We start from the raw sequence: 27,690 nt of genomic DNA on the forward strand, positions 1-27,690 counted from the left end.
CTATATATCCATAATATTTTCATTTTTTACAATATATTTGGTATCTACAAGAGCAAAGATGGACTTACAAGCAAGCCTCAGGAACGTAACGCGTTCGTAAGTAGAGGAGTACCTGTAGTATGTAACAGTAAGTGAGGTAGTAAATCTGATGACAAGATAGCCACAATTATTTAGGCTGCTTGTACAGATGGGGCTTGTGTAACTTCCAACTTCTATTTATTTTTTCTGGAAGTAGGATGACTCCAGAAGGCTGCACCTTAATTGTTTGAGCCGTGTTAATCACCCTGTTTGAATATAGGGCACACATATGCCATTTTCCTTTGTCTATTAGCATACCTGTCATCTTGGTAAGATTTATCCTTCTCCTTTCATGATCTTGCTACCTTTTCCCTCCTTATTCAGTTCCTTCTTCATCCTTCTACCACTTGTTATCTTGTCATCCTTCCTTATCTATTTCTGCTTGTACCTGGTCTCTCTTCCTTCATTATTTATCAAGCTCTTCCCTCTCTGTTATGTGGTTCTCTTTTGATAACTAATCTTTCATTTCCCATTCTGTCTTCACCATCCTCATAGTCCAATTCTTACCAAGACAGCCTTTTAGTTTACCTGACTCTACTCTTCATCCTTTCCTGAATACTCCCTTCCACTTAATCTGGTTTATCTCTCTCTCTCTCTCTCTCTCTCTGATTTATTACTTACTTTCCCTTCCTTCCTTCCTTCAATCCCTGTACTAAAGTTATTAGCCTGGCATTTGATATCTGTTTCTGCATTTTGTTACCTGGTCACCCTCCTTCTTGAGCTGGGGGGAGTCGTTATCGTAAGGAAGCGATTCGTTGTCTTCGAGGTCAGTGTCGAGGGGGTAGTACTGCCCCTGCACATTTGGCGTGGGCAGCCGCTCGATCACCACTGGCAACTCCACGAAGTTGGGTCTGATACATTCCTGGATGATATCTTCCACCTCCTTTTCCATTACCTGTTGGTGTAAATGCATATGGAGTATACAGTGAGTATGCTGTCAGTACAAAATTATTACACAACCTATGATAAATGAGATTAAATTTTATATAATTTACAGTACTGTACTTTACTGAAGCAGCAATGTACATAAATGACTAGAGAGCATGTCAGTGAGTGATATTTGGGGAAGCATATGCTGCTGCTGCTGCTGGTGGGTGATGCTAGATTTTTAGTGACGGGTAAACCAGATAGAAATTTGGGACTTGATGGTTGAAGGGAAGTACCATAATAGAACACATCTGATACTGTAATAAGAATTCATGAATGACATCCAATTTCTGAGAGAACCTGTGTGTGTGTCTGATCTTGATTCTGGTTTCAGGCATTACATTGAGAAAAGGCTTGAATGAACATATATTGCTATGGTAGCTATATCATCTGCTGTGGTAGGCATACAGGGGCAGTACAGTATTGTCAATATGTGTTTGCTGTAGTAGGCATACAGGGGCAGTATTGTCATCATGTGACAGCTGTAGTAGGCATGCAGGAGCAGTATTGTCATCATGTGACAGCTGTAGTAGGCATGCAGGAGCAGTATTGTCATCATGTGTCTGCCCTTGGTAGGCACTGAGTAATATTGCACTAAAACAAATGTAAGTTTATTTTTACCTCCACCTTTTTGGATAGTTAGATTGGCCACCTTTGTCTTTACCCAATGACAAATGGTGTCAAAGAAGTCAAGAACATGTCACAACAAGGCAAAAATTACCCACATGAGCTGTTCAAATGGACTTGAGACTGGCAAATGGTCTTTAACATTACAAAATGCAAGTCCCTTCACACTTTCCTGGATTCTGTCAATAAGGAGAAAGATCTTGGTGTTGTGATAAGTCATTCAATGAAGGTGGCACAACAAGTAACTCCAGCAGTGAGAAAAGCAAATTGAGATTTGGGAATTATAAATGTACCTTTGAATATACAGGTAATGATAGAAAAATTCTCCTTGAACTATACAACTCTCAAGTATGTCCCAGTCTGGATTACTGCGTACAAGCATGGAAACCCTACCTCCAGAAAGATATAACATCCCTAGAAAAGGTCCAGCACAAGCAATCAAGATGATTCCAGAACTACTGTATATCATCTCGATTATCCAAGTTCAGTAGACCTTTCAGACAAGGCACAATATGGAAGATTTCATTAAAATATACAATATCCTGAAAGGAGATAATTACAAACTCGTCAAACTATCTTGCAGAACAAATATCAGGAAATACTTCTTCACACAGATGGTGAGACCTGGAATGGTCTACCAGCCCAAGCTGTAGAATCATGAACAGTACTGGGCTTCAAATAACCCCCTACAAAATTAACATGAACACTGGAGGGATCCTACACAGGCCACTGGCCTCCTTCCCTTGTCATAGCTACTTCTTGTGGGTGGTCATTAGGTAAATAAGTAAGCGATTTTTCCAATTTAGCATAATATATTTGTTTTAGTTTCATTGTGTATTTTTAAAATTGTTGTTATTATAACTGCATTTAACTTCACTACACTTTTCAACTAGTCTCCAGTCATGATTTGAATTTGTCTTTTGATTTAATAGTTTAATTTTTTTAATATTATAACAGTCATGTGTCTTGTTTTATCTTATCATTGTTGATTCTTTTCTATAGATTGCACTGATGATGGCTACTGTGATAATTGAAAGTTAATTAATAAAGAAGAATAAGTGTCAAGATGTTCATTGTGGTGCTTGTCCAGTCTTTGAACCTTACAAACTAGGCACTTGTTTGTTTGTAATATTACCATACAAATAATTACATTATAAACATAATATGGTACTAGATATAAAAGTAGTAACCTTAAACAGGAAGTCAATCCTGTCGATGGGTATGGCATGTTTCCTGGCATAGTTCTGACGTATGCCCGTGAGGAAGGAGTAGGGGAAGAACAGCCCAGAAAACCAGAATACGTCGGGGATTTTCTCGTCCGCCCACCGCTGGAAGAACTTTAGCCTGAAGGAATGCATAATAAGGTAGTAAGACAAACAAGCACAGCATAGGCCTCTTGAGTGAGTTCTTTATCATATTATTATATCAGTCTACTCAAAATTTATGCTTAGTAGACCTGAATCCCATATAATGCCAACTATATGAAACATTATTCTAACACTTTTATGAGCTTCACATATACTTTGTCAAGCATCTTTAAGTTAGCTTGAAAAGTATACAGTGGTCCCTCGGTTAACGAGCGCCTCGGTTAACGAGATTTCGGTTAACGAGTTACCTTCCATAAGATTCTTAACTTCGGTTAACGAGCAATCCCTCGATTAACGAGTATCTTACGAGCCGACCTCCACATGTTTTAGCTTGCATTTGGCGGTCCACCAGCTGTAGTATTAGTCCGCCAATACAGTAATCGGTTCTAGGGCTCAAATTCCTTACCCTTTTAGTAAATATCAAGAAGTTTATACTATTAAATAATTTTAAAAGTTTAATATTAATTTTTTTTAGTTATATAAACAATTATTGAACATAATTGAAGGTAGGGTCACTAGTTTGTGGCACGCCATCCAGCCTGCCAACACAGCATACAGGCGTCAGTCTGTGTCTTTTCAGTGGAGGTAACATCTTGCTTGAGAGACTCTTCAACTAAACGCTTTTTTTCTGTGTTTACAGGCAAATTGTTGGTCATTTTGAAATTTATTTTACATATTGACAATATATGATGCAGTGCAGTGTTGATTTAAAGAAAATAATCTTGAATTACACCAAGAGAACTAAAATTTTATGGGTGAAATGGCGCCATGGGGTGACTTCTCTTCCACCCCAATTCCTTCTCTTCTCCCTTCTCCTCCACCCCCATTCTAATTCCCATCATCATCATCATCATCATCATCACGAGCCTTCTACATACACACCTCAAAGTAAGTGTACTTTTCTACCTTTTTTGTTGAATTTAGGTAATTTTCGGTGAGCTGGAACCAATTACCCAAAAACCCATTGAAACAATGGTTTCGGTTAACGAGCAACCTTCTAGAACGGATTGTGCTCGTTAACCGAGGGACCACTGTACAGTAATACCCTGGTTTACGCAGTTCTCGTTTACGCGTTTCCACATTTACGTGGTACCCCGCCAGAACCGGAATGCGGCGCGGGCAGGGTGCGCACAAGGTCGCCCAGTCATCAAAACATTACTGAGTTCTTCACCCGCCACCCACCACAGCCGGCCCAAGTCAGTGATAGTGAGGATATGGACTTTGAGGGGTTTGACAAAGAGGCCCTGCAAGCCTCTGTGGTGGATAGTGATATAATTGATACAAGTGATACAGGTGAGGGCCAATAATCTGCCCTCTGCCTCGGAACCAACCCCCCATCCCCGTGTGCCCAGCCATCTTTTCTACTAATGTAAGTGTTAAAAACCTAATATTATTGATATTTCTCTTAATTGTGTGCATACCATCATAAAATTAAGATGTTATTTTTACTACAACGTAGGTATTGTGTCTGAAAAAGTGTAGTTTGGGAGTCGGCCCGGTCTCTATTTCAATTAATCCCATATGTTATGTTGTTCACTTTACGCGTTTCTCGTTTTACGTGCTACTCCGCGGGTTCAATTGACCGCGTAAATCGGGGTATTACTGTATTTAAAAGTATCTACAATTTATGTCAGTAAATTGTACCTGTAGTCTGATACTGTACAAGTATCCCTCATTTAAAAGTGTGTGTGTGTGTGTGCACACAGGGTGGTGTAATGCATCTAGTGTGACAGCATTATATTAGTGTTAAGGTGCAAGCACTGTTTGCTACCTCTCGCTTTCAGCTGCCGCCGCTGGCTACCTCTGATGACGAACAAAGAAGCAACCTTCTGTAAGTCTTCCCCTAACAGTACACAGCCTCTTCACCATCAAAACTCCTGCTGTGCCTCCTCGTGGCAACACATGATAACTGGGTGCCTCGTGGGGCCAGGCTAGACCAGCAGGGGATCTCGGAGCAGCAGTGGGCCCCAGAGGGACAGCACATAGACCGACAGGCATGTGGACATGTCCTGGTGCCTACTAACCACTGCCTTGCAGATTAACCTTGGTAGGTATAAGACTACGGGTGTAAACCCTAAGCGAAAAATCTGAAGCGGAGACATGCTTACAGAACTCCAGTAAGACCCCAATGGCAGTGTAGGTGGAAGAGATAACCAACAAGGGAACCCAACGACTACACCAGCAGATGAAGGCAATGCAAAATGGACAGGCTAATAAGGCAAAACCCAACAAACTGGGCTATTGGCAGTCCATTGCAACTCTCCTCCCCATTCGTTGCAACTACCTGCACCACTGGACCAGGACAAGGGAGAGCCATGGTGTGTGGTTGCAGTCTGTGCTCTTGCCTCACCACATAAATCAACTCATGCACAGCCATCACTTACTACTACTCATCATACTCGATTCTGAGAGACAGCAAAGTAGGTGGGGTTGCATTCCTGAAAAATCTAACATTAAAAAAAAATTATTACTAAATGAGGATAACATCGAAGCATGGAGGACAAGCAACAGGTTTAAATGTCATGGCAGTAAACAGCGAGGACTGAAGTCCCTAATAATAATAAATGAGTTCATTACGAATAGTTTCAAAGTTAAACGACGGATTTATTAACACAAAAATTCAAATTGCATACATGTACTGTACTACAACATCTTTTAAGATAAACAATAAAGTTGATAAATAGCATATTATAAAACAAAAGCACATATTTTATGTAAAAAAAAACCCAGCTCCTTCCACACTCAAACCAGCTGAGCACTCACTCAGTTGACTTAGAGATGTGTGCGTGCCTGCTGCACTGTGTGTATGCTGTGACATCACTGCCCACACATACAAACCCATGCTCTTCATTTTTCTTATTACATAATTTTATATGATATTTTCTTTATTTCTAAGCCACACTAGAGTATTGTAATGATTTTTTCACAACTAATATAGTTTCGATTACATGTAACAATGGAAACATGATATCTCACAGGCCACCTCATCTCCAGCTTTTCCCACTTTCACAGCAAGTTGAGCTAAACCGAATTTTGATTGTCCTCAACTACCATGAGAGAATGGAGCGCCTGAACTTGCCTAGCTTATACAGGTTATACCTCTCTAGTCTGGCAACCTCGGGATCTGACTGGTGCTGGACCATGGAAATTCACCCTTTTCCTGCATAGATAGTGACTTGTGCTTATGCTTGGAAGCACTAGTACCACTTTCTCTGCATCATGGTCTCTTTGAAGACATATTGAAGGGTTAAATATCATATAGTAGCTTCTCAAATTTCGCGAGTTTTTAATTCTTAACGTATTTTATTGGAACACACAAAAAATAAATAAATAAAAATTTTGACGGCGGAAACTTGAATTTCGACGGGTTTGAACGGCCCGCCAACGTGCAGACGACGTGCATAATCGTGTAAACAGCGTCATTCCTCTTATGTACAAAAGATTCATTATTGTTCATGACTGAATGTCTTTTTTATTGAATTAATGTTACGTGTGCAAATTGAGCAATACAATTCATTAATAATATGTAGAATATTAAAACACATGAGGAAATGACACAGCATTGTTTTCGTTGATTACAAAACCAGTGACTGACTGGTTCTACATATAAAACTGAAGAAAATAAGACTTTGGTTGTACCTGTAGTAAAATTAATATGGTTGTTTTAAGTAATGTTATTTAATGTTAATAAATGGAACAATAGAAGTAGCTAACGATAATGGTAAAGAAAAAAGAGAGATCGCGTATGTAAGTGCGCATGCGCACACGTGAAAACATATCGTCATTACTTTACATAAGAATATGAAAGCAACACTTATTTACTGTTCATATATATTTTAATTAATGTTTCTGAATTTGCTTTTATTGAATTAATGTTTGTGTGTGCAAAATTAACAATTCAATTTGTTAATAATACGTGGAATATTAGAGGAGACGAGACGGCTGCCGGCATTGTTTATGTTACAGCTTACAAAACCAGTGACTGATTGGTTCTACATATAAAACTGAAGAAAATAAGACCCTGAGTTTAGCTGTAGTAAAATGAATGTAAAAAAATTAATATGGTTGTTTGAAGTACCTGTAATGTTATTTAATGTTAATAAATGGAACAATATAAGTAGCTAACCATTAATGGTAAAAAAAAAAGTGAGACTGCGCGCATGTAAGTGCGCACATGTGAAAACATATCTCATTACTCTACATAAGAATATGAAAGCAACACTTATTTACTGCTCATATATATTGAAGGGTTAAATGTTGTCCTCTGTATAGACAAGCAGACAGAGAGAGAGAGCAGCCAGATGTAAACAAACCTTAATTTCCCGTGGCTTTGTTTTTTTTTTTTAAGGAGATTAGCCCACCTGTGCATAAGTCACTGACCCACATTGGGGCCTGAGGGGCAAAAATTTAATACTCCTGTAATAATAATAATTCAGATAAAAAAAAGAAAAAAAAAAAAGAAAGCTGCCTATCTACCTATTGGACAAACTAAAATCGTTCCGGACCACGGGAGTTTCTGGACCACAGAATGCCGGACTAGAGAGGTACAACCTGTACTACAGACGGGTAAGGGGTGACCTAATTGAGGTGTAGTATAAGCATCTCAAGGGGTACTACTCAGTCGAGTGTTCTTACTTGGAGCTGGCAGACGCTCGCCTAACAAGGGGTCACAGCTCAAGACTGAAGAAGCCGCAAGTCCAGAAAACTGTGAGGGCAAACTTTTTCGGAGTGAGAGTTGTGAACTCTTGGAACATTCTACCAGATCACACTCACTGCTGCAATACCTAGCATCTGTGTGCACTTTTTCAAGTAACACTGTGTTCTTGCATACGTGAGAAAGTCTCTGGGCATATTTGTTAGCCTGTGATGTGGGCAGCAAACTTGGGAAATGTTGGGGAGGGACTGGATGGATGTAGTGGTGGTAGGGTTAGTAAACAAAGCATTTTGGAGGGACAGAGGTTGCTGATACAGGCTAATGTGTCTTGAGAGGTTACCATGTGCCATATTTTAAATATATTAATCCTTCTGGACCATTTCAGATGCTGTGGGAAATTTAAAAAGTCAAATTCATTGATCTACGTAATGGACTGCTCAGAGATGGTCACTCACGTACATGGATCTAGGAATATGACAAGTAAAGGGTTAACTAAAAAACTTTTGTTTCACAACACCTGAGCAGACTCATGCACATATTGCAGGTAGATGAACATATACTGTAGAAGGAATAGTAGTCTTCATAATATAATGATGACTAAGTCTACCATACAGTAATTCTATATGTTGAAATGGTTCTACATGCAATGTCTTTTATTTCACACATCTTTCTCGGTTCACACATTACCTCTCTGAGTTCCTTCCTCTTTTCCTCTAGCCTTTCATTCTGGGGGGCCAGTTCATGGTTGGCAGCCTCCAAAGCTTGTTTCTTGGGGGCGACAATCTTTATGACTTGATCATAGACAACCATGGCCCTCACCCATCGGCAGAGGCCCTCACAAGCCATTGATACCATACGTATCTTCTTTGGGTCAAAATCCGGGTGAGAGTAGAACCTGGCAGGAAGTAGAAAGTCCCTAAGTCATCCACTTCAGTACTCACACAGTTTTATGTGTCACTCAAGTCTTCTTTAAAGATAAAAGAGGGATTTTATTTTTTTGTGATTTCTTGTGAAACAATAGTATGTATTTACCTGAGCATAAGATACATATGCATGAATAAGTAAATTAATGGATAAGTACATTTTAAAATGTCTCAACATTTATTTCCTTTACTTTTTGTGAGTTTATAATAGGTTTCAGGGTTAAAGTGGAAGAACAGTCATTTCTAAATGTGACAGTAGGTAGTGTGACTTACACAGTTATTACTGTGTGTGTCATTCTCAAGGCGTCCATATTCAACAGCACTGTTCCAGCAACCAAGATTTTCAACTGTTATTTTACATTTTCATTGGGTGAAGGAAAATATACTGGTATAACAAGAAAATTTTCCAAGATGTAATCCGTCCTGAATAACCATGCACACTCTTGAGTGCAAGCATCAGGTAGCTACATGTTAGTACAGTACTGAGACAGTAGTAATGTTGATAATTTTTTACAGCATTTTATTTGTTCAATAGTATGAGTTTATTCATATCGGTCTGTCTGTCTCGACACCACTCTGATAGCCTCTGTCTTGGTCATACTTAATGGCAAAGATGAATTACCTAATGAATACCATATCACGGAAATAATGTTTGAACTTACTCGTTGCGGACGTGAGTGATAATCTTTGTGGGAATGTTTTCTTTGTCATAGTGCAGCAGGTTCTGGAGGAACTTCATATCCCCCAACAGCTTCTGAGATGGTGCCCAATAGTCCTCAATCATTTTTCCTGAGCCATTAGGGTCTGGCTTCCTCTCTGGCTTGAGGTCCAGCATTACACACACAGCTTCCATTACCTGACATAAAGCATAGTATTGAACTGTATAGTGCAGCATTGTTATTTTGGGTATTTTTACAGCTCTAGTAAAACATGAACACAAACATTGCATTAGAGAACTGGGTGATGAGAAACTTTACTGACCTGGGTGATGAAAAACATGAGTTGGATGATGAGAAACACTGCATTACTGAGCTGGGTTAAGTTGTGTTAGGTCAGGTCATCTTAAGTTAGACTATGCTATCTTAAGTTACGTTATGCTAGGTTTGGTTAAAGTTATGTTAGGTTAGGTTAGGATAAAAATTACACAGAAGTCTATGAAGATGACACATGGCTTCACTCTGCCTTGTTGATGGTATTTCTCATCACCCACTAGAACTAATGTAGTGTTTCTCATCACCCACTAGAACTATGTTTCTCATCACCCACTAGAATTGAAGTAGTGTTTCTTATCACCCACTAGAAATATGTTTCTCATCACACACTAGAATTGATGTTATGTTTCTCATAACCCACTAGAATTGAGGCGCTCAGCATTAGAGGGGGGTGAAGTGACACTCTGGCCAAAATGCGTTTTTTGATGGATATCACTATTTTCACCCGTTGGATGTAACGCTCTAGCTAGAATAGAAATATGGTAGAAAGTCCTTCAAAATTAGGCGTGATTTTGCCTCAGGCCTGGAGCTACGTATCTGGCTGTGCGCTCAGTCAAAGAAGGTGGCAACTTCCCGTTCAGAGCGAGAGGAGCGCGAGCCAATGACAGCGCGCCTCCCTCGGACCATACCCCTGAGGTAGCCAATCACAATGGATTTCCCCTTGCTATGTCACAGCTCCTCGGCCAATCCGCGCGCCCAGATGCTGCCTCCTTGTTAGTTTTGGTGCATTGTATAGCATAAGGAGGTTCAGTATACTTTCTATGGCTATTTTTGATAACTTTTCGGCGTAACAATGATGTTGTTCATCCACGGGTGTGTAAAATGCTGTGCAATATCTGCCCGATATTGGAGCAAGAGTTGAGTGAGGCCAGGCCTTCTGGTATAGGTTCAGGAGCACATTATTCCTGAACGTGTGTTTAGTGATGACAGTGCTCACGTGGACATCCTAGGAATGCTTGGTGATAGTGATAGTGATTTTGGTATACAGGTAGTTCTGCTATAACGCGATAGTAGTGTTCTTGTAAAACATCGTGTTATAGAAATTCGTGTAATAGAAATAACAGGGCTTATGGAGAACTTTTACTTTTTACTTTTATCCTCTTCGCCACTGATCGGCTTGTTAGCCGCTTGGGCGATCGGTCACGTCTCTTTTCCTTTATATTCTTCACCAAAAGGTCGGCTCGCTAGCCGCCCGGGCGATCGGTCACGTCTCTGTCACGCACTGTTGGCAAATACTGGGCATGCACCGGCTCCTGAATGTACCTGAACCCGCTCCAGTGTTGGTCAAGTCTTCTCTTGAAAGAGCTCACACTCGGTGCCGTCACAACACTCTCTGGTAGATTGTTCCAAGAGTTTACAACCCTCACTCCGAAAAAGTTTGCCCTCACGGTTTTCCGGACTTGCGGCTTCTTCAATCTTGAGCTGTGACCCCTTGTGGGGCGAGCGTCCGCCAGCTCCAAGTAAGGACACTCAACTGAGTAGTGCCCCCTGAGATGCTTATAAACCTCAACTAGGTCCCCCCTTGCCCGTCTGTAGTATAAGCTAGGCAAGTTCAGGCGCTCCAATCTCTCAGGGTAGCTGAGATGCCGAAGTGCAGGCACCAGTTTGGTGGCCCTCCTTTGAACATTTTCAACCAACTGACAGTCCCTAGCATATCTCGGGGACCAGATGGGGTGACAGTACTCCAGATGGGGAAGCACTTCACTCCTGAAGATCGTCACGAGGGACGGACCGTCTAGATATCTGAACGACCTTCTTATAAGACCCAATAATTTATTTGCCTGATTTACCTTCTTCTCACAATGGCCCGAGAACTTCAGCTCATTGTCAACATACACACCTAGGTCCTTCTCACACACAGTCTCAACTAGTACATTTTCTTCATCCCGTTGGGACATATGGTACGCCTCCTTACCGTTGGTACGCCCCAGGTGCATCCTCTTACACTTCGTGACATTGAATCTCAGCAGCCATTCCTTCGACCATTCCTGGAGCCCACAGAGGTCCTTCTGCAGCTCTTCACAGTCCGCTTGGTTCTTAATTTCCCGAAATAACTTGGCATCATCGGCAAACATTTGTATGGAGGAGTGTACAACGTCAGGCATATCATTTATGAAACAAACAAACAACAGCGGGCCCAATACACTACCCTGCGGTACCCCACTTGTTACAGGTACAGATGACGATTTCGTGCCATTAATCACCACACATTGCTTGCGGTCATGTAGAAAGTCTTCTATCCACGCTAGGACATTTCCCCGAATTCCGTACCCTTCCAGTTTGATTTTCAGCCTTTCGTGGGGTACACTGTCGAAAGCCTTGGCAAAATCTAGGTAAATATTGTCGATATTACCACCCCGTTCTAGAATATGGGTCCAAATATCCAATACCTTGAGCAATTGTGTCAAGCAAGAGCGCCCCGGCATAAAACCGTGTTGGCAATCTTTTACAAGGTTGTTTCGTAGTAGATGTTCCATCGCTGCATCTCTGATAATACTCTCAAGTACTTTACATATTATGCTGGTCAGGCTCACCGGTCTATAGTTGTTCGTGGAGTGCCTATCGCCCTTCTTGAAGATAGGACTCACATAAGCCACTTTCCATTCACTGGGGACCATTTGTTCATCCAGGCATTTACAAAACAGAATCTTCAGGGGCTCTGCAAGCTCGTTGCACAGCTCCCTTAGCACTCTAGGATGCACCATGTCAGGTCCAGGACTCTTATGGACCTTTAGCCTGGACAGTTTATTTCTAATACCCTCTTCTGTGAACACAATGTGGGTCAGTGCTGTGTCGAACCGTCTGTCCTCAAACGCAGGAAGGTTAGTTGCATCCTCTCTTGTGAACACTGAGGAAAAGAAGCTGTTCAATGCCTCAGCTTTATCCTGGTCAGAATCTGCGTAACTACCATCTTCAAGCCTCAGGTCTGATACTCCTACTCGCGTTTTCAATTTCGACTTTGCATAGCGGTAAAACGCCTTTGGGTTTGACTTGACCTCGCGTGCAACCAGCCTTTGGAACTCCTTTTCAGCCCTCCTACACTCTATCTTTGCTTGGTTTCTGGCTCTTGCATACATCCTCCTGTCTTGCTCATCGTTTGACCCAACCCACGTCTTGAATTTCTGGGTTTTCTTCTTAATTTTGTCGACCGCCGCATGGTTCATGTGTAGGGATCCCCTCGTATTCCTAGAAGCACTGGGTTTGGTCTTGGGTATATATTTATCGATCAAATGGGTCATTTTACTAGTTATGATATTCAGCGTAGTGTCTGCGTTCTTGTACCTTAATAAGTCAGGCCAGTTGATACCCCTCATCTCTTCCCTCATCCCATTGTAATTTCCCTTGTAATATTTGCACCTTGGCCTGGCCTTATCTTGAACTAGGTAACAGTTAAATCTGAATGACAACACTGTATGGTGACTGGTGCCAACTGGGGCAAGGTGTTCCAGTTTGGCCACCATACCCTCCTCGTTTGTTATGATGAGGTCAAGTGGCTTGGGTGTTTGCTCCCCTCTGTAATGTGTCGGGTCTCTCACATGTTGGAACAGAAAATTATCTCTCAGAGTTTCTACAAAAAGAGTAGCAGGATTATTCAAGTCATTCGGGGTTGACTCGTTTCTCCAGTCGATGTCGCCATAGTTAAAGTCCCCCATGATAAGGAGGTGGCTGGGGTTGAGCATCGCCGCATTGTTTATTAAGGTTCTTAAGTTCCTTTGATTTAGTGGGCCACAGTTCGGGGATCTGTAGATACACCCGACGATAAGTAAGTCCCCTCCCTTTAATTTAATTTTACACCACTTGGACTCTTCAAAAACATCCTCTCCCTGTACCCTCGCCTGGCTGGCTCTAAGGTCTTGCCTAGCGTAGATAACCACACCCCTCCTGCAGGATTCTTGAGTTAGGTTCGTAAATGAGTCATATCCAGGAATACTGAACTCACATTCCTCTGGGTCGATTCTCCTGTTCTTGTACAACAGTTCTGCAACTCCTACAATATCTGGTTGGTGTACTCTTAGTAGTGTTTCAAACTCCTCCCTCTTATCAAGGAACGTGTCGGTATTAGTGTACATGACATTCAAGCCAGAATTTGTTCTCGGTAACGTCTCTGCTCTTAGTAATAAACCCGCTCCACCCACATTCTCAGAAGCTGCAGCATTTGCTAAGTACACTGTATTTTGCAGGGTGTGGTTAAAAATGTCATTGTTTACACGGCGCTCGTTCCCTCCTGTCCGGTAGGCTGAGCTGGTGCCGCCTCCCGGGTGGGGGGTTGAGTGGGTGGAGGGTGCACTGCTGCCCCCTGGCCCTGTGTCGGCACACTTGTTTCCACTACCCTCCCCCTGAGTATAACCCATGTGCACCTGTCCCCGTTCCTCCTCGACTCCTCCCTCTTCTGCTTCAAGTCCAGCAGATTACTCCAAATCGAAAAAAAATTTCGTAGTTAGCCTAACACAAAGGATAGCACAGTCTAAATAAATGTTACATTCATATCTAATAATGAAATCATACAGTAAATGTTACACTTTACCTTGAAAAAATATGAATATAACTTGATGGGGGATAAGGGTGATGTTGAGGCTGAGGAGTCATGAAACATCAAGCTTTTCTTCAAGTGTTATAGCCTTTCTTTTACGATCACCACCGGAAATGCGATCACCAGAGTGCTTCCCAGAGATATTCTTCTTTTCCATAGTCACAAAATTGGAGAAACAGTAATCAGAATTCACTGAGGACGCTTAAAAACTTCACGTGTTTCAAACAAAGTGTGGAGTAAACAGTGTGCGCGGGTCTAAAACGCTATGTATTTTGTTTTTCTCTCTTAGTTAAAACTTTACATTTTACATATACTGTACAGGTATACTGTATACATAAATATTACATAAATTATTTCTGCAATTCTTCACAAACAAAACACATAAATCAATTGAACATGTGATGTCGAACGTGAACTGTAAACACTGCATAACCCCGCGCCAAGCCACAATGTACAGTACACTTTAAACGCTACTTATTTTGTTTTTCTCTCTTATTTAAAATTTTACAATTTACATATACTGTACAGGTATTTCTTCACAAACAAAACACATAAATCAATTGAACAAGTGATGTCGAACGTGAACTGTAAACATTGAGCCAAGCCACAACACTGTACAGTACACTTTAACACTTTAAACGCTACGTATTTAGTTTTTATCTTTTATTTAAATTTTTACAATTATATATATATATATATATATATATATATATATATATATATATATATATATATATATATATATATATATATATATATATATATATATATATATATATATATATATATATATGTAAATTGTAATTTACATATTCATATTATGCTAGAGCGCCCACGAAACATGAGAAACGTTTGAGTCCCCCAGTAGAGATGTCGTTCTCTACCCACTTCAGGATGTCTTAGTCCTCCGTTTTCTTTTTGTGTACTCGCTCAGGGACTCAAGTATTTCTGTATATGACACAGGATGATAAGGGAATTTGAATTTATTTGTTTATTTATTTATATATAATATACTGTAATATATTAAATATACTGCAAGTATTTTCTTTAATTTATATACGTGTTTCGCGAAAAAGGGAGGCTACATTTATGGTGATCGTTAAGGACCAAACTCCGAATCCATGACGTGACTTCTGTTCATTATTTATATCCTAAATTTACCACTGTAGGTAGTTTCAAGAATTAATGCAGTCATTTACTGAATATTCTTTGCAAAAAAATAAATTTTAAATGAATTATTTATAAGAGATAAGTATTATGATCAGTAAATATACAGATATGCATTACTGACCACCTCCGAACACAAGGACGGCTAAAAATAGCCACAGGCGGTCACAGTCAAGGTCACTTTCCCTTTCTTGTCACTGGCAAATGGGGGAGGGGGGGATGATAATAGCAGCTGTGTTTATTACGGTATGTTAGACTGGTTTATAATACATTTTTATTATTTTAATATACCGGTAATCTTCATTTTAATCCAGCTTACCAAACGTAAGTTTCAGTATAAAATAATTAGTGGTACTGTAGGACCTTGTGAGTGGTTTACTGTATACATAAATATTACATAAATTATTTCTGCAATTCTTCACAAACAAAACACATAAATCAATTGAATATGTGATGTCGAACGTGAACTGTAAACACTGTGTGTGATGTAGAGAGAGCGCGGGTGTAAAACGCTATGTAAATTGATTTTCTCTTTTATGTAAAATTTTACAATTTACTTATAATATATAGGTATACTGTATACACAAATATTACATACATTATTTCTGCAATTGTTCACAAACAAAACACATAACTCAATTGAACATGTGATGTCGAACGTGAACTGAAGCCACAACAACCGTTCAAGTGGAATCGCGTTAGAGCAAACTAGTTCGCGTTTTACAAATATCGTTCCTCAATTCATAAATCGCGTTCGAGCAAATTCGCGTTGTCAAAACACGCGTTATAGCAGAACTCACTGTACTCATCATACAAAAAGTGACTGCTATGCATCACAAGACCTTTTTGCAGACTATGTTCCGGTACAGAGTTACGTGACATGCACTGACAGCAATAATGATGATGAAAGTGAAGATGAAAATGATGAAAGTGAGTCTAATGGTAACAGAGTGACACTAATGTATCACAACAAGAACATACAGACTGTGAGGAGGTAGAAATGGACAGTGACGAGGCATGCATTGACCTTGATAGTGATGAAAGTGTGCCTGAACCAACGAATGCGAATGAAAGTGAGCCCATAACTCAATCTTATAATGAAACTAAACTGTTGCCGGCATCAAAAATCAATGATCTAGTTCATGAAGAATCTGTGTGGCGATTTTTAGAGAGGGCAGAAAAAGACTTTGATCAGTACATGATTGATTATGAAGAGGCCATTTAAGTTAAACGCACTCCTCAGGATTTACGTAACTTCAAGTTACTACGATATTCAGGGATAATAAAACGAAGGAACTAAACAAAGTAAGATTGTAATACTATTATCAGAATACTCTCTTAACCAAAGAATATGCAAACTTTCTAAGCCTTTGTATTCGTCTGTTAATTACGTTGGGGGGGGGTTCATGGTAGGGGGTGGGATGAGTGTAGTGGTGTTTCCTCATTATTACACACTATTAAACTTAACAATATTATAAATCTTTGGCTAATAATAGGGACGGAAAGATAAATACTAATAGGCAAATGAGTTTTTATTATTATTTTTGGGGGGGGGGGGTGGTAAAACGAGTGCTGTTTTTGGTTATCATTAACTTGTTTTACAGTATTAACCCACAAATATTAATAAAAAAAAATTGCAGAAAAATGCGATTATTGTTGGTTTGAAGATCAAACAACTCTACATCACGGGTTATTTTCATTCAACTCGCAATAAATTAATAACTATTCACTGTACTAATTTCCAGTTGTCACAGTTCGCTAGGAGAGGGATTAAGCTGCACGATAAAAAAAAGAACCCTCTAGCTTAAAAAAAAAGTTATGGTTGTTTGAACCTTGAAAACTTTCAACGTGTTTTTCTCAGCTTTTTGAATTTGGAGCTTCACCCCCTTCTAATGCAGAGTGCGTCAACTGATGTAGTATTTCTCAAAAAGTTTCACTAATGATTAGAAATACAAAAAACAACACAGGGACAAAACTTTTCATATATCTTTAGGAGGGTGTGAGGATCACAGGGTGTGTTAGGAGCACAAAGTGACTTAAGGTCAACAGCTAGAGGATATTAAGGCAAAGTGAAGGTTTGGGGACAGTAGAGTCAGAGTGGAAGATTAGGTAAAACAACAGTGGAGACTTAGGTAGAGTCAGAGTGGAGGTTAAGGTGAGCACTCTTCATAACCAATGTCATCATTTGGTAGGTTATACTCACCAGCTTGACTCCTGAGGGCGGGTTCTTCATGGCCTTGACGACGCGTATGTCATCTTGTTTGAGGGTGTTGAGGGCATCTGTGGCAGCATTGAGAGCTGGTACTGCCTTGGCGAGCTCCTTTTCACAGTCGTCTTTTATGGCCTGTGCATCGGCAAACTTCTTATTGGCCACCGCCTCGTCTGCCGCCACCAACTGAGAACAAATTTGTTATCAACAACCAAGAAATGAGATATGTTATCACTTTCATCTTTTTTTTTTACCAAGAGAGGCAGGGTTAACATTAGAAGGGAACATAAAACACGAACACAAAAACAGCAATAACTAGCAAGGTGTTCATGATAGTAACAAGAACCTTGCCAATGACAATATTTTACATCAAGATCACAAAACACTGACTGAATTGTGACTACAACATTGGTTTCATTGTGGTATCTTCAACAACCTTCCATGTTTCACTTATGTTTGTTCTTCTGGGTTTGGGGAATTATACTTGTGTTTGTATCTATGAACAAAATATATAAAAGAATGGGAAGGGTAGCTTCGATGAAACCTGGCAGGCTAAAAGGTTATTTACCTCAGAGAAAATAAATAAATTTGGGCAAGTAAAGCTAAAGAATAGACTGGTGAACTCTAGTGAAACAGTCTTTTTTTTTTTATCCTCTTCACCACTGATTGGCTCGTTAGGTGCTTGGGCGATCGGTCACGTCTCTGTTACTTTTCCTTTTCTTTTATCCTCTTCACCAAATGATCGTCAAGGGTTGAGTGTAGGCAAAGGAAAAGGTAATTGAAAGCTGGGGTAAATATATTCAAAGCCATGGTCACAGTCACATTCCACTGTATGTGTCTGTTGTCTACACAACTCTTTATTAGAGTTAATGAAACTTGGGACTATAGGTTGCTGTTGATTAAGAGAAATCTAGTCTAATTTTGGAGAAAGCAGGTCAAGGTCACACTTACAGTTCACAGTCAAAGACAATATATTTCACATCTGTTAAATTTGCTAGGTAGATTGAATGATCAATAACCACATAAATTTTTTATGTATTTTAGTGCATGAAATATAAAGGGCTCTTTGAACTTGATTTCTTATATATTTTCTCTTAATTTAAAGAAGTTAGTTGTCTAAACCAACCAATCTATCTAATTTCATTAAAAACAATTAACTCGCTTCGACATATTTTCTACACAACCAAACTCACACATGTAGTGTAGTTATGGCACCTGGTTGAGTATTATCTGTAGTACATTTCTGCACTTCAACATACACACTGTACCATCTATTACAGAGTTAGAGATACATCTTTTTGTTATAGAATTATTAATAGTATTAACAGGTAAGTTTGACAAGTGAAAGATAACAGCTTCACACCTCTTGTTTCCTCTCCACTTGGATGGTGTCTTGTTCGATCTTGATCATAAGTGCCTCCGTGTTGGCAGAGGTCTCCACTAGGCGGGGCTGCAGCAGCTTTAGCTCTTCTTGCAGTTCAGTGATCAACAGCTTGGCCTCTTTCAGTTTCTCCAGACCTGTCACATACCTTCAGAGATGAAATGGTTAATGTTTTTGGCACTAAGAATGCATATTCATACATTTAAAATAACTTGGGCACAATATTATTGATTTTCACAAGTAAAATAAAAACAAAATCGAAGTTGGGTCGGGGAATTCTCATCGACTAAAATTCATCAATAGATGTACAGTATAACATTACTAAAGCTGGTGATGAGCTTCCTGAGCTTTACCTGTCCCGTAGTGTGAGGATCTCTGAGCGCTTCTTAAGGAGGAGCTGCTTGAAGGTGAACACGAGCTCCAGGTAGGAGGTGGGTGTCACAATGTCACATAGTACCTCCGCCGCAGCTGCTCATAGAACCTGTAGGAGCACTCATCAAGGTCTCATGTATGTCTGGTTAATTAAGGTATTGGAGGGCTACCAACGTCTCATGTACAGTATGTCTTATGGTTTTAATGAGGTCTTGGAAGCCCACCAGGTTCTCATGGGTTAATTAATGTCTTGAACCCCTGGGCTTCAAGTCAAGTCATATGGTGTGCATCTTTAGAGCTTCAGGTCACCTCATATGAAATTTTGACATTTAGTGGGCCTATTTGAATATAAAATGCACTAAACTAACTCAGAATAATGGGATAAACTCTCCTGTCTCATGTGGTGACATGCGAACTTCACATGCTACCACCCACAATGCCTTAGTACCAATCGCGTCTCAAGATGCAGAGGTCACGTCGATCACACTTGCCCAATCCCAGCACCTCCATTCCCAGCTCCCAAGCATGCCAGATAAGTGGTCCTATGCCTGTGCAGTACTATTATTTTCTACATGATCATCATTGGCCAGTCAGAAGTTAAAACACAAACAATCAAACATGGATGTTTTATTGAAGAGAGTTTTCTGACTGTGGTAAACTGTATTTACATAATTAAAAACAAATTTCTAGTATAAAAAGACAGACATCAGTCTATAGATTGCTCAGGTTTGCCTACTTGAGAAACAACTGGATAAATGCTAAAATGAAATCCACACGAAGCAGTCTTTGACCCTTGGTAGTTAAACTGAAAATGATAACATAAGCAAGGTTTGGATGTCCTTGAAACTACCTGTGGGCAAGGTCATCAATGCTGTGGTGGAAATACTTGCAGACAGTGACACAGTGAGCCAACAATGATGCCTCCAGTTTAGTTTCCTGCAGCAGTGATGTGGCCACCATCTCCAAGGCATCATCAGGCCATGCAGTAAACCTGAACAAGAAAAGGTCATAATCTTGTGACTCTACAGAATTATACTGGCATTTGCCATTTAACAGAACTGCATTCTACAGAGTTTTGAAGTTATGGAACTCAAAAACAGAGGATATTAGTCACTAACGATCTACTGTCTTCCTAATAGAAAACGAGCTGTGGTTGCCATACTGACCAGAACGTATAAAAAATTGTCCCAAACACAATATCTGAGAGAGAAACAAAATAAAAGTCACTCGATTTCCTCACCGTGCTAAGATGTATAAATACCCTATATAAAATCCTCGTGGCACTTAGTATTTCAGCTATTACAACAAAAATTTTAGCGGTGCTTTCATTGTGCGTATTTACACCCGATTCGCCAGGCAAGACGACGACGGTAGCAATGCGTGTGATGGAGGGTGTGGGAGGGGGTTTTGAGAATTGCAATTAAATGCCAGGTAGCGACGTGTCCTCGAAACACATCGACCCCATGGTTAACAATACCTTTTTTTTGGAGGACTGTACATTTCATTCTGCAACCTGGCATTTGTTTGTGTTTTTTGTGTATGTTTTTTGTATATGTGTTTCCATTGTTTTCCTAAGCTTGGCCAGAGGACATTAAGTGCTAGAGGCAGCAGTGGCATTAAGAGAAACAGGAAGGCAATTAATCTGATGTGAAATTACATGACAAGCATTATGTTTCTTGCTGGTAACTGTACTACAGTATTATTTCTATTTATGATTTTATTTGAGAAGTAGGTATTTATTATACTATTTTAGTGCATATTTACTTGATACATATAGTAGTACTGTATTATATTTTGGGGGGTAAAAATTTTCCCTTTAAGAAGGCAAAATTTTCTTTGGAAACACATTGCCAATTATTATTACAGTATTGTTATTAATGAAATTATTATCATTATTATTATTAGCATTATTATGACAGTATTACTGTACATTATCATTATAATTCTTACTAATCTTATTGTTACTGTATTACTATTATTATAAAGCCCTGCATAAAAAGGATTAGCACTATAGATAATATCAATGAGCTCTCACATAGCACTGAAAGTAAAAACCTGTAAATTTTTTTTTATTAACTTTCTAAAATCCTATAAGAAGAAACCATTATTGTACCACAACAATATTATACACTACACTACCACAACATTACACACTACGCTACCAGGGACACCTGACAATACACAAGTGAGGGACACCTGGCAACACGACATCTTCTAACACATGAAGCAGTAGACCCACCAGGACCTACCAGTCTATAGTGCAGCAGTTAATGAGGGAGGGGAACATCCTGAGCCTGGTCCTGAAGGTGTCACCTATGGGGGACATGGCCACTACCAAGTGCAGGTTGGCCTTCACTCGCTCGTTGAAGTAGCCAAACAGTGTCATAGGTGAGGAGTCCATCTTCTTACCCTTATTGGGATATTAATCTGAGGTTACAATATGTATTATATTGGTTGAGGAGTGTGGTCCACATTATAAATATAAGATGACCCAATGAAACAATTATCAGATGAAAGTAGGATACTATTTCTTGTTGGGATATAAAAATTTTGTATCAATTGAAGATAACTGAAGATTAGTCTTCCCAGCATATTTTACTACAGTAGGTTAGGTTAAGTTAGTGTTAGTGTTTAAACATCAGATGAAATAAGCTGAGATGTTTAATCTTCCTGTGGTCCCAAAATTTTCAATGTTTAGCTGGACCTAACTCTAATAAACAAGATAAATACTGTATAGTGAAAATACTGTACAGTACCGTACATTTATAAACTTTATCTGAATTTCTAAGTTATGTACGTAGCGCTCAAGAACAATAAAGTGATTTATCTACATGAATGAGTAAATAGTGCATAACACTTATTCAAAAAGTATACATATCCTAAATATAATACAACACAGCAACATGTACAGTATATGGTCAACAAGTGCATTACAGGAAACAAGTAATAACACAACTAAATTACTATTATGAGCAGCCCACCATGGTATCAATTCCAGTTCTGTATTCCCAAAGCTTATATGGGAACATCCACCTCTACGTATATTTGTGATCTTACTTCACGAGTTTAGTGATAAGGCTCTAGCACTCAAGTTGACGCGCACATGTTCCCTGACTCCATTAGTGAAGGAGCCATAATAACAGAATCTTGATCTTCCAAACCCAGCCAGGGCAAGGATTCTCAAAGCTTTAGGCTTTGTACATTAAATTGTTTCTCATAAATGGAGATAAAGCAAGGTTTCAAATAAGCAGACATAAGAAAGAGCATACAAATAATGTTCAAAATGGGTTCCAAATTATACTGAGCGTCTACCTACACTGGTACTTTATTTTATCACCAATTAGAGGTCAAAGTTAACATGAATTCTGACCCAGTATTGTCAACATATTGTAGTAAATGTTAACATGAATTCTGACCCAGTATTGTCAACATATTGTAGTAAATGTTAACATGAATTCTGACCCAGTATTGTCAACATATTGTAGTAAATGTTAACATGAATTCTGACCCAGTATTGTCAACATATTGTAGTAAATGTTAACATGAATTCTGACCCAGTATTGTCAACATATTGTAGTAAATGTTAACATGAATTCTGACCCAGTATTGTCAACATATTGTAGTAAATGTTAACATGAATTCTGACCCAGTATTGTCAACATATTGTAGTAAATGTTAACATGAATTCTGACCCAGTATTGTCAACATATTGTAGTAAATGTTAACATGAATTCTGACCCAGTATTGTCAACATATTGTAGTAAATGTTAACATGGGATTGTTCTATAAACTATAAACATTGGATGGTATGATCGAAGACTGAAAATAAGTTGTTTACAGAAAAAATAAACTTTGAAGCTTCAGTGAGTAATGAGGTGCTGTTGTCTAGATGAGCATGTGTGGCAAGGGAGGCCCCCAGCCCTCGTGGGGGGACTGGCTGCTCTCTGCCATGATAACCTACAACTATGCATAAGCCATTATTGAACAAGTTCTTAAACATTAAGACATTGAACAATCTACAACTATGATCAAATAATCAGGAAAATTATTCATCCTCGCCTTAACCTTCAAGTAAGAGGTTGGTTATGTTGTGGCAACTTCCTATTAATGGGTCACATTTCATAGTTTCACCATTGATACAAGTTAACAACAAATTAAGGCTTTTGTGCTTCTTTCCATGACTTATACTCACTATTGTTCTTGATACTTGAACGTGAGACTACAGCATATCAAGTGTAAAAATATTGAGCGACCATTAACGAATAAGTCCGAACTAAACTACTGGGTCAACAGTCTGATGGTCCAGGGTGGCGCCTAGTACACAGCGACACTGCTGTAAAGCTGAAAAGTGTAAGTAATGTGGGCAGATAATAAACCTTCATATGTGCCTAAGATAACACCAAAAAATTTTGAAATTGAACAATATGGTGCTGACAGGGTGATAAATTCCAGGACTCTTGTCTTGGGCATGAGTATGGACATGTATCACCTGTGTGGTGTGTGAGGAGCGTTCACTTTGCTGTCTGATGCAGCTGAGGTGACCCTCATGAGCACTGCTGATGCAAGTCTGCCATTACTTGCACCGACATTTACTGTGGTGGTGCAGCACTGTTGTGTACCTTTATCCCACTACTATGGCATTTTAGTAATTTTGGTAAGAAAGGTGTATTGCTGCCATGCTGCAACACACAAATGTCTTCATCTGGATAAGTTGGCTATTAATTGTTTGTTGGAATTATTTCATCAGTTTTAGCCCGTAAGAGGGATGTTACTGAGACAATGGCAAGACCTATGGCAGATCAACACCAGGTCACCACAACATGCTCGCAACACTTCTCACAGTAAGGCACACCCAGGACTTTACTACTCCCTGTATTGAAGGGTTTATTGCCAACTCTTTTGTGTTGGTCAACAACAGTAATGGTTTGGCTTTCTCCAGACAATTTACAACATGCATGAAATTCACATTCTTACCACGTCAAGCCCCTGGAAAACAACATGGACTTGTTAGTCGTGTTTCCTGAAAGTCATTATCAAGGGTTCCAAATTATTTTGAGTAAGTAAAGAAGACATTTATAGTGAGTTTATGCATCTAAAAATCAATTTCATGCTAATTCCGAATCCCTTAACTTAAACGTGTAAAATTTTTTAGGTGGACCGGGGAAATACATATCTCCTCACCACCTACGTATTTAAAGTAAATTCAGTTAGCATGTCACTAATTTTAAGACCAATTGTAACGTCATGAACACCTTCCTTATTCACACTTCAACACAAAAGGTTCTAAAATCAGTATTGTGTCAGTCTGAACCCCTGATATGACTCCTGAAGGTGCTGTGAATTGGCCATGACTAACACAGGACCAAAACACTATAGTTCTCTTTTGTCCTCACTACCAGGTCTTAGGTCATATATCTCAGGTGTCAGGCAGGCTTTATTACATACCATCTCACAAAATGATTTCTTTGCTACAACCACTACAGTGTATTTATTTGATAATCAGTTTTTGTAAAAAAAAAGAAGAAAGAATGCACATTACTCCTGAAATAATATCATACAAAAATCAAGTTGACTATAAAAGTACCTACACAAACTAAGAATATTTACTTCCATAGTATTACTATAAAAAATAAAGTCTATTAATTCCAAATGATTCCATGCAAAAATTGTCTCCACTATTTCCAAAGTTTAAGTTAACAATTGGATAGCCAAAAATTTATTATCAGCTATTTAGGTCTACTGGACACTGTACAAGTGTACATCCTACCTCTGGGTGGAGGAAGGGTGCTGGGGAAGGGCTAAGTTGGAGCAAAAAGTTCTTTCAGTCAGTCAGTCGATGTCACTCAGGAAAAGGGTTCATTGATTTGCTAAATACAGTTATGCACAGATTTAACAGATCACCTGAAGATTGCCTCCCCCAACTTGTTCTACTTGAAGATTAACCATTCTAATACAATACACGACAAACCTAACACTAACGAAACCTAACTGACCACCCTAATGCAAACCTAACCTAACCTAACCCTCCCCCCCCCCTTCTGATGGGGTTATTACTGATAATCTTTAGGTGAAATAAGCCTGGGGCAGGTGAATTTTCAGGAGATCCAATTTATCCTAATATTTGTTGGCAAAGTAAGTAAGTACAGGACAGGCATCCCCTGCCTTATAGAAACTCACGTTATGGAAATTCGCGCTTACGGAATTTGGTAATTACTGTATGACCAAAAATTCGGGATATGGCTAAAAAACTTCACCCTTACGGAATTTGGGTAAAAAAAAAAAAAGCAAGCCAAGTTCAGCAGAAAAATATTTGACATTATTAGAGCTCAAGTCATAAGAAAGATAAGGGATGACTAAAATTTATATACAGTTAACCCTCACTTTACGCGGTCCCGCATTCCGCGTTTCCACGTTAACGCGGTGCCTTGCCAGAACCTCACGTGCTCAAATTACGCGGTACGTGAACCCCATTACGCGGAGTGTGTCCGGCGCGACGCTATTTTTAGATTCGCCCCACCCGCCACCCGCCCGCCTGCCTGCCTGTGCTCCTTGCCTCCTCCCTCCGCTTGGGCAAGCGGCGCGGTAAGGTTGCTCAGTGTGTGTCTTTGTTGCGTTATCACTGACGTCATATGACGTATCAGACCTGTGATTGGCCATGCATCCCTACCCCCCTCTGCTGCTAGCTGTAATTGGCTTAAAGTATTATGACGTGTCCACCCGGGGGAGGGAGGGAGGAAAGACGACGCTTGACCTAGCCGCGGCAGTTTCATCCCTCAAGGCCACTCCGTGTAAACGCGCATCCATTGTTCCGTAAAATGGCTTCCGCCAGACCACCACCCCCAGAGAGAAACCTTCCCTTATCTGGACCCAGCGGCACTAAGCCAAAGAAGACACGACGTTCCTTAAGCTACGAGGTGAAGTATACCATCATCCAAGAGTTGGAGAAAGGAACAAGGCAGGTTGATTTGGCGCGCCAGCATGGTGTGAACGAATCTACGATCCGGACTATAAAGAAGGATGCAGCCAAGATAAAGGAGCACATGAAGATCACAAAGTCTACAGGTGCTTCTATGATCAAGTATTTTCACAACCAGGTGCTTCTCAAGACAGAAAAATTACTTGTGAGGTACTTGGTGCGTCAGGCGCGACGGAAAATGGCGGTCGACACGCGCTCTGTTAAGGACTACGCACGTGAACTGTACATGGCAGTGGCACGAAAGATGGGAATTACAGAGCCCAAACCCTTTAATGCTTCCTCTGGGTGGTTACAGAGGTTTAAGATCCGGAACAAGATCACCAATATAAACATTGGTGGTGAAGAAGCGAGTGCTGACCGTGCTGCGGCTCGGGAATTTCCTCCGTTTTACGTGAGATTATGGAGGAAGGACAGTACAGTGACGACCAGGTGTTTAACATGGACGAATCTGGTCTTTTCTGGAAAAAGCTACCTTCCAAGTCCTTCGTTGTAAAGAATGCCAGCAGGATTCGGGGCCGGAAGATGCAGAAGGAACGCATCACCGTCCTGTTTACCACCAATGCCTCTGGTACCTGTAAGCTCAAGTTATCGGTGATCCACACAGCACGCAAGCCACACGCCTACAAAACCATGGACATGACCAAGCTAAATGTCCACTGGCTGACCGCACGTAAAGCGTGGATGTTCTCTACACTGTCCCTCTCCTGGTTTGATGACTGTTTTGTTCCCGATGTAAAAAAATTCTGTGAGCGACAGAATGTGCCATTCAATATTTTGTTGCTGCTGGACAACGCACCAGGACACTCGCCCCTACTGTTAGATCGTCACCCCAACGTAAAAGTGGTCTTCCTTCCTCCCAACACTACGTCATTAATCCAGCCCATGGACCAGGAGTTAATCTGCAATGTAAAAGCTGCATTCTCAACAAAAAAATTCCAGCTCCTGAACGATTACACCAACACCAGGGAAGAGTTGCGTAACCTGAGTGACACCACCACCGCTAGCAAGAGCGAAGAAGATGAGGATCAACAGTTGGAACAGCAAAAAATACTGTTCAAACAATTCTGGAGAGTATTTAACATCAAGAAAGCTGTGGACTTCTTGGTGGAGTCATGGGATCAGCTGTCTATTGCTACAATTCGTCACGCATGGAGACATGTGTTGCATGGAATACCAGGTGAGAGGAGGAGTCAATCTGTGACTGGTGAGGTTCAGAATGTTGCAGTAGCAGTGGACCTTGCCAGAGAAGCTGCGCAGACTGTTACAGTTCCAGGCTTCTCCGAGACCACCAACGACGACATCCTGGAGATGATCAGAGATCCTGAAGTGACTGCCGACGAGATGTTGGAAGAAGAACACGTCAGTGAAGAGGAGGAAGAAGGTGCGTCATTCTCCGAAGAACACAGTTTAAGTCATCGTGATATTAAGGGTGCCATGGAGTGTGCAGAGAAAATGAAGTCCTTCCTTTCCCGCGACAATGACGATG

General features: G+C 40.1%; 2 protein-coding genes across 2 annotated transcripts; both read right to left on the reverse strand.

Annotated features, from left to right (window-relative positions):
• Positions 1–26: 26 nt before the first annotated feature.
• Positions 27–19,003, reverse strand: LOC121875462 (dynein axonemal heavy chain 3-like). The gene is made up of 6 exons (XM_042380030.1): positions 18,839–19,003; positions 17,470–17,661; positions 9,239–9,432; positions 8,341–8,548; positions 2,823–2,960; positions 27–973 (listed from the first exon to the last, which is right to left on the reverse strand). Exons 1-6 carry the CDS (start codon positions 18,884–18,886, stop codon positions 740–742), a joined length of 1,014 nt encoding a protein of 337 aa, XP_042235964.1. The 5' UTR covers positions 18,887–19,003; the 3' UTR covers positions 27–739.
• Positions 19,004–19,209: 206 nt separating this feature from the next.
• LOC121875463 (dynein axonemal heavy chain 7-like) lies at positions 19,210–21,879 on the reverse strand. The gene is made up of 3 exons (XM_042380031.1): positions 21,478–21,879; positions 20,079–20,219; positions 19,210–19,337 (listed from the first exon to the last, which is right to left on the reverse strand). Exons 1-3 carry the CDS (start codon positions 21,627–21,629, stop codon positions 19,295–19,297), a joined length of 336 nt encoding a protein of 111 aa, XP_042235965.1. The 5' UTR covers positions 21,630–21,879; the 3' UTR covers positions 19,210–19,294.
• Positions 21,880–27,690: the final 5,811 nt, after the last annotated feature.

This window comes from Homarus americanus, unplaced genomic scaffold, assembly GCF_018991925.1.
Source record: "Homarus americanus isolate GMGI-L3 unplaced genomic scaffold, GMGI_Hamer_2.0 scaffold43562, whole genome shotgun sequence".
NCBI lineage: Eukaryota > Metazoa > Arthropoda > Malacostraca > Decapoda > Nephropidae > Homarus > Homarus americanus.